Source organism: Hoplias malabaricus, chromosome 16, assembly GCF_029633855.1.
Source record: "Hoplias malabaricus isolate fHopMal1 chromosome 16, fHopMal1.hap1, whole genome shotgun sequence".
In the NCBI taxonomy this organism is placed as follows: domain Eukaryota; kingdom Metazoa; phylum Chordata; class Actinopteri; order Characiformes; family Erythrinidae; genus Hoplias; species Hoplias malabaricus.
The window spans coordinates 25,055,812-25,066,757 of NC_089815.1; the positions used below are offsets into that span (position 1 = coordinate 25,055,812).

The following is a 10,946-nucleotide window of genomic DNA, read 5'->3' on the forward strand; positions in this document are numbered from 1 at the left end:
TTTTATTGGTGTACTGTTCTGTGTTTTATATTTTGTTTTATACCTGCAGTGTTCAGCACTTTGTTGCAGCCTCTTTTGTTTTTAAAGTGCTTTACAAATAAAGTTGAGTTGAGCTGAGTAATGCATGACTGCCTGTCTCAGCTTGGGTAGCGATATTTTTAAAACAGCTAATGTATTAGCTCAGAAGCCCATATTAACTGTGATGTCCTGATGACTGTTGTAGCACCATTGTCCAGGTTTCTTGTTGTGATAAGACATTTGCCGAAGATAAGAAACATAAAAACATAAATAGCAGTTTTACCGTGTGTATGGTGACATTATCTGTTGTATATGTTGTCCACTATTGGTTATAAATACAAAATCAACAGAGTGGAACACCAAAGTGTTCTTTAATGAAGTTTACACGGGGAGACAGTCTCATTACAGTCACATTAACATGTTTTCAGTGCTGTATTATGCATGCTGGTTTTCTTAGAAGGGAATGTTGCTGATTTTGGAAGACCTCCTGAAAGTAATTCTGGAGTAGGGCTTGGGCCCATAAGTTTCTCCGTGGGTTGTTGTGAAACAGTGTCCATCGTAAGGGAAGCTGATGTGAGAGGCTTTAACCTGGAATGACAATAGAAAATATGTAACTATATGTAATGTAAACAAATGTACTGTTACTTGTTTATCCATATTTTCTGTGTAAATTTAAGACTAATACATAGTCTGTTCTTCTTCGCTCCATTTTGTGTTAAATTTTCTGGAATGATTACATTCGATTTGGGATTCGATATTGTGCGAATGTGATTGCATTTATTCATTCATTCCTTCATTATCTGTAAGCGCTTATCCAGTTCAGGGTCGCGGTGGGTCCAGAGCCTACCCGGAATCATTGGGCACAAGGCGGGAATACACCCTGGAGGGGGCTTGATTGCATTTATTCACAATAAAATTAGGAATGTGAGGTACCGAAGCTGACTGGTTCATTTTGGCTCACTGCCACCACCAGTCATGCCAACGATATTAGACAGACCACCAGAGATCACAGTTCCACTCCTCACAGCCGAATTCTAGGGAGCTTTATACCCCTCCAGCCTAATATTGGAATTTTATTTAATGTCAACATATTTCACTTTTGGGCGGCACGGTAGTGTCGCAGTCACACAGGTCCAGGGACCTGCTCCGGGTGACTGTCTGTGAGGAGTGTGGTGTGTTCTCCCTGTGTTTGTGTGGGTTTCCTCCGGGTGCTCCAGTTTCCTCCCACAGTCCAAAAACACACGTTTGTAGGTGGATTGGCGACTCACAAGTGTCCGTAGGTGTGTGTGAGTGTGTGTGTTGCCCTGTGTAGGACTGGCGCCCCCTCCAGGGTGTATTCCTGCCTTGTGCCCAATGATTCCAGGTAGGCTCTGGACCCACCGCGACCCTGAACTGGAAAAGCGCTTACAGAAAATGGATGGATGGATGAATAATTCAGTTTATAAATCAAACAGTCCTCTTGGTTCATTTTAATATGCTTATTGTTTGAGAACATAAAGGTCATTGCTTTGCACTGCGTCTTTGCAATGTTGCTTGCACTTTCAACTTTTTTTTTCAACTTCAACACGATGCTTTGAAAGTGACAGTTCATTGAAAATGTGGGGAAAATAGTTTACCTGCTGCAGCTGTTCAGGGGTTAAGTCATTTCGTCTGCCTTTTAGAGGAGTGTAATCCATCTGCACTCTACTAAGAGCTGGAATAGCTTCTAAAGCTGTGGAAACAAAGATCATAAAAATTATTAGCTATTTATAAATATTTTCCCAGTTTTATAAATGAAACATATCAGTATTTTCACACAATAAGATGTTATTCTGAGATATCACATAAAAAGATTAAGATACTGCGGCTTGGAAAGAAAATACCAAGGCCATGTTTTCCTCCTGGAGGGAATGTGTTTTTTAGCCTTCAGAACTGAAATTAAGAATACACTCTGCCCAAAAATGAACCTTTGCATCTTTTGTATAGGTCAGGTATATTATTTTGCTGTAGGTCATAGTTTTCCTGGTTGGCTAGTACCCGGCACAGTGTGATGATTATTCTTTAGAAACACCTCAGATTCATTTATTTAACTGGCTGGTTTGTATCTGAGTTAGAGTATAGAAGTCACCCCACTGGGCTGGAGGACTATGTCTTGCCAGAGCTGCAGTAACCCCCTGCTTAAGATCTCAAAGATACCTTGATCTTTCATGTATATGCCAGAAGGAAAGTGGCAGGGCTGGGCTGGTCTCTGCTGTTTATGATCATAGTTTTCCCTGGATGTTGTTGTGCTGTAAAACATCCCTTCCATTCCAGGCTGCTCAAGCGGGACATCACTCCTAGTCATGGTATTCGCTCGACTCACACGAACTGGGATCTGATTGTGTTTTTCCTGCGAAGGATGATGCAAATATTACGATGAGGCCTCAGAGAAATAGTTCTGGGGGTGTGCAAATTTCTACAGGTCATAATCATAAAGCACTAATGCAGGGCCTAATGACCAAACTGATCTGGGGAACCACTGTAAACTTGATTCATTGTACACATGGTAGAAATGTAATGGAGGAGTGTAGTGTGTTCTCCCTGTGTCTGTGTGGGTTTCCTCCCGGTTGACTGTCTGTGAGGAGTGTGGTGTGTTCTCCCTGTGTCTGCGTGGGTTTTCTCCAGGTGACTGTTTGTGAGGAGTGTGGTGTGTTCTCCCTGTGTCTGTGTGGGTTTTCTCCGGGTGACTGTCTGTGAGGAGTGTGGTGTGTTTTCCCTGTGTCTGAGTGGGTTTCCTCCGGGTGACTGTCTGTGAGGAGTGTGGTGTGGTCTCCCTGTGTCTGCGTGGGTTTTCTCCAGGTGACTGTCTATGAGGAGTGTGGTGTGTTCTCTATGTGTCTGCGTGGGTTTTCTCCAGTTGACTGTCTGTGAGGAGTGTGGTGTGTTCTCCCTGTGTCTGTGTGGGTTTCCTCCAAGTGACTGTCTGTGAAGAGTGTGATGTGTTCTCCCTGTGTCTGCGTAGGTTTCCTCCAGGTGACTGTTTGTGAGGAGTGTGGTGTGTTCTCCCTGTGTCTGCATGGGTTTTCTCCAGGTGACTGTCTATGAGGAGTGTGGTGTGTTCTCTCTGTGTCGGTGTGGGTTTTCTCCAGTTGACTGTCTGTGAGGAGTGTGATGTGTTCTCCCTGTGTCTGCGTGGGTTTCCTCCGGGTGCTCTTGTTTCCTCCCACTGTCCAAAAACACACATTGGTAGATGGATTGGCGACTCAAAAGTGTCCGTAGGTGTGAGTGTGTGAGTGAATGTGTGAGTGTGTGTGTCGCCCTGTGAAAGACTAGCGCCCCCTCCAGGGTGTGTTCCCGCCTTACGCCCAGTAATTCCGGGTAGGCTCCGGACCCACCGCGACCCTGAACTGAAAAAGTGGTTACAGATAATGAATGAATGAATGAATATTTCAGTTTATAAATCAAACAATCCTCTTGGTTCATTTTAATATGCTTATTGTTTGAGAACATAAAGGTCATTGTTTTCACTGCATCTTTGCAATGTTGCTTGCACTTTCAGCTTTCATGTGAACACGATGCTTTGAAAGTGACAGTTCATTGAAAATGTGGGGAAAATAGTTTACCTGCTGCAGCTGTTCAGGGGTTAAGTCATTTCGTCTGCCTTTTAGAGGAGTGTAATCCATCTGCACTCTACTAAGAGCTGGAATAGCTTCTAAAGCTGTGGAAACAAAGATCATTAAAAAATTATTAGCTATTTATAAATATTTTCCCAGTTTTATAAATGAAACATATCAGTATTTTCACACAATAAGGTGTTATTATGAGATATCACATAAAAAGATTAAGATACTGTGGCTTGGACAGAAAATACCAAGGCCATGTTTTCCTCCTGGAGGGAATGTGTTTTTTAGCCTTCAGAACTGAAATTAAGAATACACTCTGCCCAAAAATGAACCTTTGCATCATTTGTATAGGTCAGGTATATTATTTTGCTGTAGGTCATAGTTTTCCTGGTTGGCTAGTACCCGGCACAGTGTGATGATTATCCTTTAGAAACACCTCAGATTCAACTTATTTAACTGGCTGGTTTGTATCTGAGTTAGAGTATAGAAGTCACCCCACTGGGCTGGAGGACTATGTCTTGCCAGAGCTGCAGTAACCCCCTGCTTAAGATCTCAAAGATACCTTGATCTTTCAGATATCGTCCAGAAGGAAAGCGGTTCTGGGCTGGACTCTGCTGTTTATGATCATAGATATCCTTGTATGTTGTGCTGTAAAACATCCCTTCCATTCCAGGCTGCCCAAGCGGGACGTCACTCCTAGTCTTGGTATTCGCTCGACTCACACGAACTGGGATCTGCTTGTGTTTTTCCTGCGAAGGATGATGCAAATATTACGATGAGGCCTCAGAGAAATAGTTCTGGGGGTGTGCAAAGTTTCTGCAGGTCATAATCATAAAGCACTAATGCAGGGCCTAATGACCAAACTGATCTGGGGAACCATTGTAAACTTGATTCATTGTAAACATGGTAGAAATGTAATGGAGGAGTGTAGTGTGTTCTCCCTGTGTCCGCGTGGGTTTCCTCCGGGTGACTGTCTGTGAAGAGTATGATGTGTTCTCCCTGTGTCTGCGTGGGTTTCCTCCGGGTGACTGTCTGTGAGGAGTGTGGTGTGTTCTCCCTGTGTCCGTGTGGGTTTCCTCCGGGTGACTGTCTGTGAGGACTGTGGTGTGTTCTCCTTGTGTCCGTGTGGGTTTCCTCCGGGTGACTGTCTGTGAGGAGTGTGGTGTGTTCTCCCTGTGTCCGTGTGGGTTTCCTCCGGGTGACTGTCTGTAAGGAGTATGGTGTGTTCTCCCTGTGTCTGCGTGGGTTTCCTCCGGGTGCTCCGGTTTCCTCCCACAGTCCAAAAACACACGTTGGTAGATGGATTGGCAACTCAAAAGTGTCCATAGGTGTCAGTGTGTCAGGAACGAGGGGCGGACTGACGGAGGCGGACGCACTCGCTAAAACACAGTACTTTTAATAAAGGAAAATAACAAAACAAAGATACTTTAACAGGACAAAATCATACAGGGAACCAAGCAGGCTAAACTAAACACGGGGAGCTAAACAGGGCAAATGGGACTGACAGACTAAAGAGTTAATGAAGTAACGATAAATGAAAAGAAACTACGACATGAAACAACGACTAAGAAAACAAACACGGAGAAGCTGTGGAGACAGACGGACAGACTAGAAAACACGACCGACTAGACAAAGGAGAAAAGGAGAAATGTTCGACAACATGAAGTGAGGGAAGGGGACTTAAATACACAACACAGACGAGACGCACCTGGACAGATAACGAGGAGGACGGGTTAACACATGACAGACGAGGAGGCGGAACAAAGGCGGAGACAGGGGCGGAGACAAGGACAATAACAAACAAAGCCATGTGCAAATAAAGCACATGGCAGGGACAACAGACTTGACAGGGCGAAGGCGTGACAGAGTGTGTGAGTGAATGTGTGAGTGTATGTGTCGCCTCTGAAGGACTTGCGTCCCCTCCAGGGTGTGTTCCTGCCTTATGCCCAGTAATTCCGGGTAGGCTCCGGACCCACCGTGACCATGAACTGGAAAAGCAGTTACAGATAATGAATGAATGAATGAATATTTCAGTTTATAAATAAAACAATCCTCTTGGTTCATTTTAATATGCTTATTGTTTGAGAACATAAAGGTCATTGTTTGCACTGCAACTTTGCAATGTTGCTTGCACTTTCAGCTTGCATGTGAACACGATGCTTTGAAAGTGACAGTTCATTGAAAATGTGGGGAAAATAGTTTACCTGCTGCAGCTGTTCAGGGGTTAAGTCATTTCGTCTGCCTTTTAGAGGAGTGTAATCCATCTGCACTCTACTAAGAGCTGGAATAACTTCTAAAGCTGTGGAAACAAAGATCATAAAAATTATTAGCTATTTATAAATATTTTCCCAGTTTTATAAATGAAACATATCAGTATTTTCACACAATAAGATGTTATTCTGAGATATCACATAAAAAGATTAAGATACTGCGGCTTGGACAGAAAATAGCAAGGCCATGTTTTCCTCCTGGAGGGAATGTGTTTTTTAGCCTTCAGAACTGAAATTAAGAATACACTCTGCCCAAAAATGAACCTTTGCATCATTTGTATAGGTCAGGTATATTATTTTGCTGTAGGTCATAGTTTTCCTGGTTGGCTAGTACCCGGCACAGTGTGATGATTATCCTTTAGAAACACCTCAGATTCAACTTATTTAACTGGCTGGTTTGTATCTGAGTTAGAGTATAGAAGTCACCCCACTGGGCTGGAGGACTATGTCTTGCCAGAGCTGCAGTAACCCCCTGCTTAAGATTTCAAAGATACCTTGATCTTTCAGATATCGTCCAGAAGGAAAGCGGTTCTGGGCTGGACTCTGCTGTTTATGATCATAGATATCCTTGTATGTTGTGCTGTAAAACATCCCTTCCATTCCAGGCTGCCCAAGCGGGACATCACTCCTAGTCTTGGTTTTCGTTCGACTCACACGAACTGGGATCTGCTTATGTTTTTCCTGCGAAGGATGATGCAAATATTACGATGAGGCCTCAGAAAAATAGTTCTGGGGGTGTGCAAAGTTTCTGCAGCTCATAATCATAAAGCACTAATGCAGGGCCTAATGACCAAACTGATCTGGGGAACCATTGTTTCTTGATTCTTTGTAAACATGGTAGAAATGTAATGGAGGACTATCAATCTTGACACATTAGTAGACTACACATCCCAACACGTTCTAAGCTCTGGACAGCAGTTCCACCTCTGATAAGACGTGGGTGTTGGTGGTGGTCATCCTCATTTGGTTGTCTGTGTGTCCTTGAGAGAAGGAGCTGAGAGTTTTATTCGTCACCTTCACACGATTTGGTTCTAGGACAAAAAACACAAAAAACAGAAGAAATCAAAACTGAGCGTATCTTTACCTTGTTCTTTCTAGGCTTTCATTGTGGAGCGGACTGATGTGTAATCTAATTTCCTTCACTGTGTACACACTACCATGTGAAGGTCAAGTGTAAACTGTGGCAGCAGGAAAGAAGATATAGAGCAGAACGTTTCAGATCACTGCATGACGCTTTGTTATGGGTTAAAAATGATTGAAAGGCCTCCATCTGCTGGTCAGGTCCTGCTCATTTCAAAACATCCGTGCTGATACAACAGCTTAGACCACCATGTATTTACTGCATGTCTAAACTGGTTAATGCAGGTCTGGTGCTGATTTAGGTCGTCACCCACTGGGATCATGCTGGTTCACCTCTTCATGCTCTTCACAACGAAGAGACAGCTTCAAAACAGAGCCAAATTCATCTCCCAATTTACAACCTACTTTTAAAACGAGGAGATTATTAGCAAATTTCCCATCCGTGTATAAAAAGGTTTCTGAGGTTTTGGGTTTTTAGCAGTGAACATTATTTATATTCCACTCACCAGCCTTGTGTGCAGGAAAGGTGTCAGATGTGGTTGTGGTCCATTTGTGACCTCGATCGTCCCCACCACTGACAGGCAGACGCTCCTTTTGTGAGACAGGGCTGAGGATGAGAACGCCTGAGTCATTTATAATGTTCTATAATTATTATTTCATTTTACCACTGACACTGATGAACTGGATCCTGATCCTCTCTGTCATCTGGAAAACAGAAATGAACTGATTGACCCCTTAGAGTAGAGAAAGAAGGAGGAAGAGGAAAAGCCAAGGCTGCGGTTTAATGGAAGGGCCCTTCTGGGAAAAAGAGGACCAATAGAGTCAGTGCCAACCAAATACAGTACAAGAGACCAACAATCTGCTGAGGGTTTTTCAGGATTAAATATATTGATTTAAAATTCACTGACATTTTTTTATTGCAGCTAAAAAAAGTATAATATATAATAGTAAATAACAGCTGTATTAAAATCTAAACACAATATCAGATCTAACCATTCCTCTGTGTCCTTTGAGTTTTCCTTTCCCTGTCACACTAACTCATTTATCCATAAAACTAATATAAAAGTAATTAATAATGAACGTACCTGGGAGCTCCTTTGTGCCCGAATGCGGCTGAGTGAGTTGTTTCTCTTTCTAATATGCTTTTGTCTCCCATTATCACGGAACAGGGGAATTTCTGAGCCACAGGGAACATACACATAAGAATAATGTAAACTACAGTATAAGGATATGATGCATATATATATATATGAAAAATACTGTAAACAACCAAGTGATTGTTCTGATTCAAAATGTCCAGGGCCAGGATCCTACTTTGACCCATTAGGTTCAAGACAGGAACACACTCTGGACAGGGCATCGTTAATTCACCCAGGTAATCACACACTCACACCTGTGGACAGTTTCAAACAGTCAAACCACTCACCTGCATGTGTTTTTGGATTGTGTGTGGAAACCAGAGCACCTGGAGGAAACCCACTCAGGCACAGGGAGAAAACGGCAATCTCCTCACAGATGGTGACACAAGGTAAAGATTAAACCCAGCACCCTAGACTCTGGAATCTGTTGTGCCACTGTGCAATTTATTAAACTAAATTGTAATAAATAAGCTATAAAATATATTGGAAAATAGTGCAGCTGCAAAACATTTTTCTTTTTCAGACGTACCACTATTATACCCTTACTGATATACATTTAAGATACATATAAACACTCAGAGGGGGCTGTACGGTGGTGCAATAAGTACTCCCGCTGTCTCCCAACTCCAGGGTCCTGAGGTTGTGGGTTTGAGGCCCACTCCGGGGGTGAAACTGAGTAGACGTGGGTTTCCTTCGTGCTGCTCGGGTTTCTTCCCACAGTCCAAAAACACACATTCGTAGGTTGACTGGTTACTCAGTGTCCATAGGAGTGAATGTGTGAGTGTGTGATGGGCTGGCGCCCCATCCAGGGTGCCTCCTACTGCAACCCAGGCCGGATAATCAGTTACAAACTATAAATGAATTAATAAAACAGGTGTAGCATCACTGGTGGGTTTGGGTAGTTCATAAAATCATATTTTGACACCTGGTTCCTATCATCTCCACTGTAAGAAAATACAGTCCCACCAGACGACTGACTGTGGGGACTGTGAATTTCCTGTATTTACATCTCAACCACTGATTTGTGATATTTTTTAAGGTTCATTTAAATTTAACCTTGGCTGACTGTACCTTCTCAGTGGGAGGAGGAGAGAAGCATCTATACTTGAAGTGCTCTTCGTAACTGGAGCTGAAGCTGGGGCACTCTCCTCCCTTTCTTGCGATTGGTGAAACTCCACCTTAATTAGAAACATGGTCCATCCATCAACAAATGGTTATCTGTAAATACTGAGCTGAAAAGACTTCACTGTAGAAATGTTGTCTTGGCAAGTGAAATCATCCAAGGTTTAGCTACTAGTTCTAGGTCCTTTTAGGGGTAGGTTGGTCTAAGATCGTTACTTGTTTTAAGTAAATTTATCTAGTAAACGTAGACATTGTGTCTTTGATGGAAAGCACTGGAAAGCACCCTATTGTTTTGCAGCCCTGAAACGTGAGTGACTGAGTTACAGGCCTGTCACTGTATATGTGGTGCCTCACTTGGAAAATGATTCTCAATGTATTATCAGATCATTCGGATTTGTGTCTTAAAATGAGAAAAACGATTTGTGACAGTGGTGATATCTCACTTGATAAACTTTCTTAATGCAAGTAAATATCTTGAAAAAAAAACAGCAATTTTATCATATTTTACAACAACCACAAAAAGCGAAATCTTAGATATTGATAGATAGATATTGACTGGATGTTTCTAGCTAGACTGAGGATTTTTCACTTGCCAAGGCACCATTCTTTTCAGAGCAGGAGATAAAAGAAAACAACCCACACCACCTACCTAGGTGCTTAACCTGGGGCTTCACAAACGGTGAAACTTTTTGTGGAATGTATGAGGTTCTCTGAGTGGTGTCTGGAAGAAGTTTATCCTGCGTCCACTTCAAGTTGATGACCGTGGCAGGATGAAAAAATCTGTTTGGGGGGGGTGGTGTGGTCAGACATTTGTAGCTCTCAGACTGAGTGGTGGTGATGTTCAGGTATCTCTCGTCTAATTGCATCTTCACGCTGCTATCATGTAGCTTCCGTTCTGGAGTATGAATGATAGGAAGTGGCTGGTGCGAAGGGAAGGACCTGTTGGTCTCTGTCTGGAACTCATCAGATTGCTGACGCTTCACATATAGCACCCCTGAAGGGATAGATCTAAAACTAGTGTCTTCTTTCTCCAATAAAGGAAAATATTTGTAGTCTCTCTTGAAAGTTGATTCGTAGTTCATCTTAGGTGGCTTTCTCAGGTATCTACCCAAAAATGGGAGGTTTGATAACCTTGACCGTTTGAGAACTTCTCCTAAAGGAGGTTGAAAGATCTTGCCTGAATTTGCTGTGATAGCCATTCTAAAATGGCCAACGTTGACCAGTTCCTTGGCTGCAAATTTCACTTACTGTCGCACCTGAAAAGGTCAGAGTCAGAATGCTTGCAGATGACAGTGTCCTCTCTACAAGGACAGTGCTGATGTTCCATGGAACTTTGAGACTGAACAAATAGAAGCCCTATGATGTGGGATGATGTCATAAGGCCTCACTATGGCAAGAGTTAAGAGCCGAGTAGCAGTTATAATGTTATAGTCCTGCAGCAATTAGCACTATGTCCCCTTTGTAACCAATGTAGCAATTCAGCCAAGGATCAGATTTGATTATGTAGTCGCTCCAATCCATCCTTTTCAGGGCATCACACACTCCCAGTCATTCACCCCTGTGGACAATTTCTCACATTCACCAAGTCACTCTCACACTCATTCAGTCACTCAAACACTCACGCACAGCTATGAGCAATTCCATATGCTCACACAGTCCTCACCCAGTCACTTAACTTGGTATAAGCTGCAGACTTTTGGCAGATGGCTGACAGATTAATTCGAATATGATTTATA

At 42.8% G+C, this 10,946-nt stretch overlaps 1 protein-coding gene across 2 annotated transcripts; it reads right to left on the reverse strand.

Moving 5' to 3' along the window:
* Positions 1 to 408: 408 nt before the first annotated feature.
* si:dkey-13m1.5 (uncharacterized) lies at positions 409 to 10,475 on the reverse strand. 2 transcript variants are annotated; one of them, XM_066648336.1, is made up of 12 exons: positions 9,860 to 10,475; positions 9,160 to 9,266; positions 8,035 to 8,126; positions 7,456 to 7,556; positions 6,794 to 6,900; positions 6,364 to 6,550; positions 5,804 to 5,898; positions 4,162 to 4,348; positions 3,600 to 3,694; positions 2,194 to 2,386; positions 1,635 to 1,729; positions 409 to 606 (listed from the first exon to the last, which is right to left on the reverse strand). In XM_066648336.1, exons 1-12 carry the CDS (start codon positions 10,407 to 10,409, stop codon positions 472 to 474), a joined length of 1,944 nt encoding a protein of 647 aa, XP_066504433.1. In that variant the 5' UTR covers positions 10,410 to 10,475; the 3' UTR covers positions 409 to 471. The 2 variants fall into 2 exon arrangements, with proteins under 2 accessions (XP_066504433.1, XP_066504434.1); XM_066648337.1 differs by having other exon boundaries at positions 10,150 to 10,310.
* Between the last annotated feature and the right edge of the window lie 471 nt (positions 10,476 to 10,946).

What these genes read in the sequence shown, in the direction of transcription:
- si:dkey-13m1.5 (XM_066648336.1), bottom strand. Translation starts at nt 10,409, where the DNA reads ATGGCTATCACAGCAAATTCAGGCAAGATCTTTCAACCTCCTTTAGGA. An exon ending in ACACCCACGTCTTATCAGAG is followed by an intron (nt 6,551 to 6,793) that starts GTGGAACTGCTG and finishes CATCCTTCGCAG; the next exon opens with GAAAAACATAAGCAGATCCC. An exon ending in CATATACATGAAAGATCAAG is followed by an intron (nt 1,730 to 2,193) that starts GTATCTTTGAGA and finishes TTGTTTCCACAG; the next exon opens with CTTTAGAAGCTATTCCAGCT.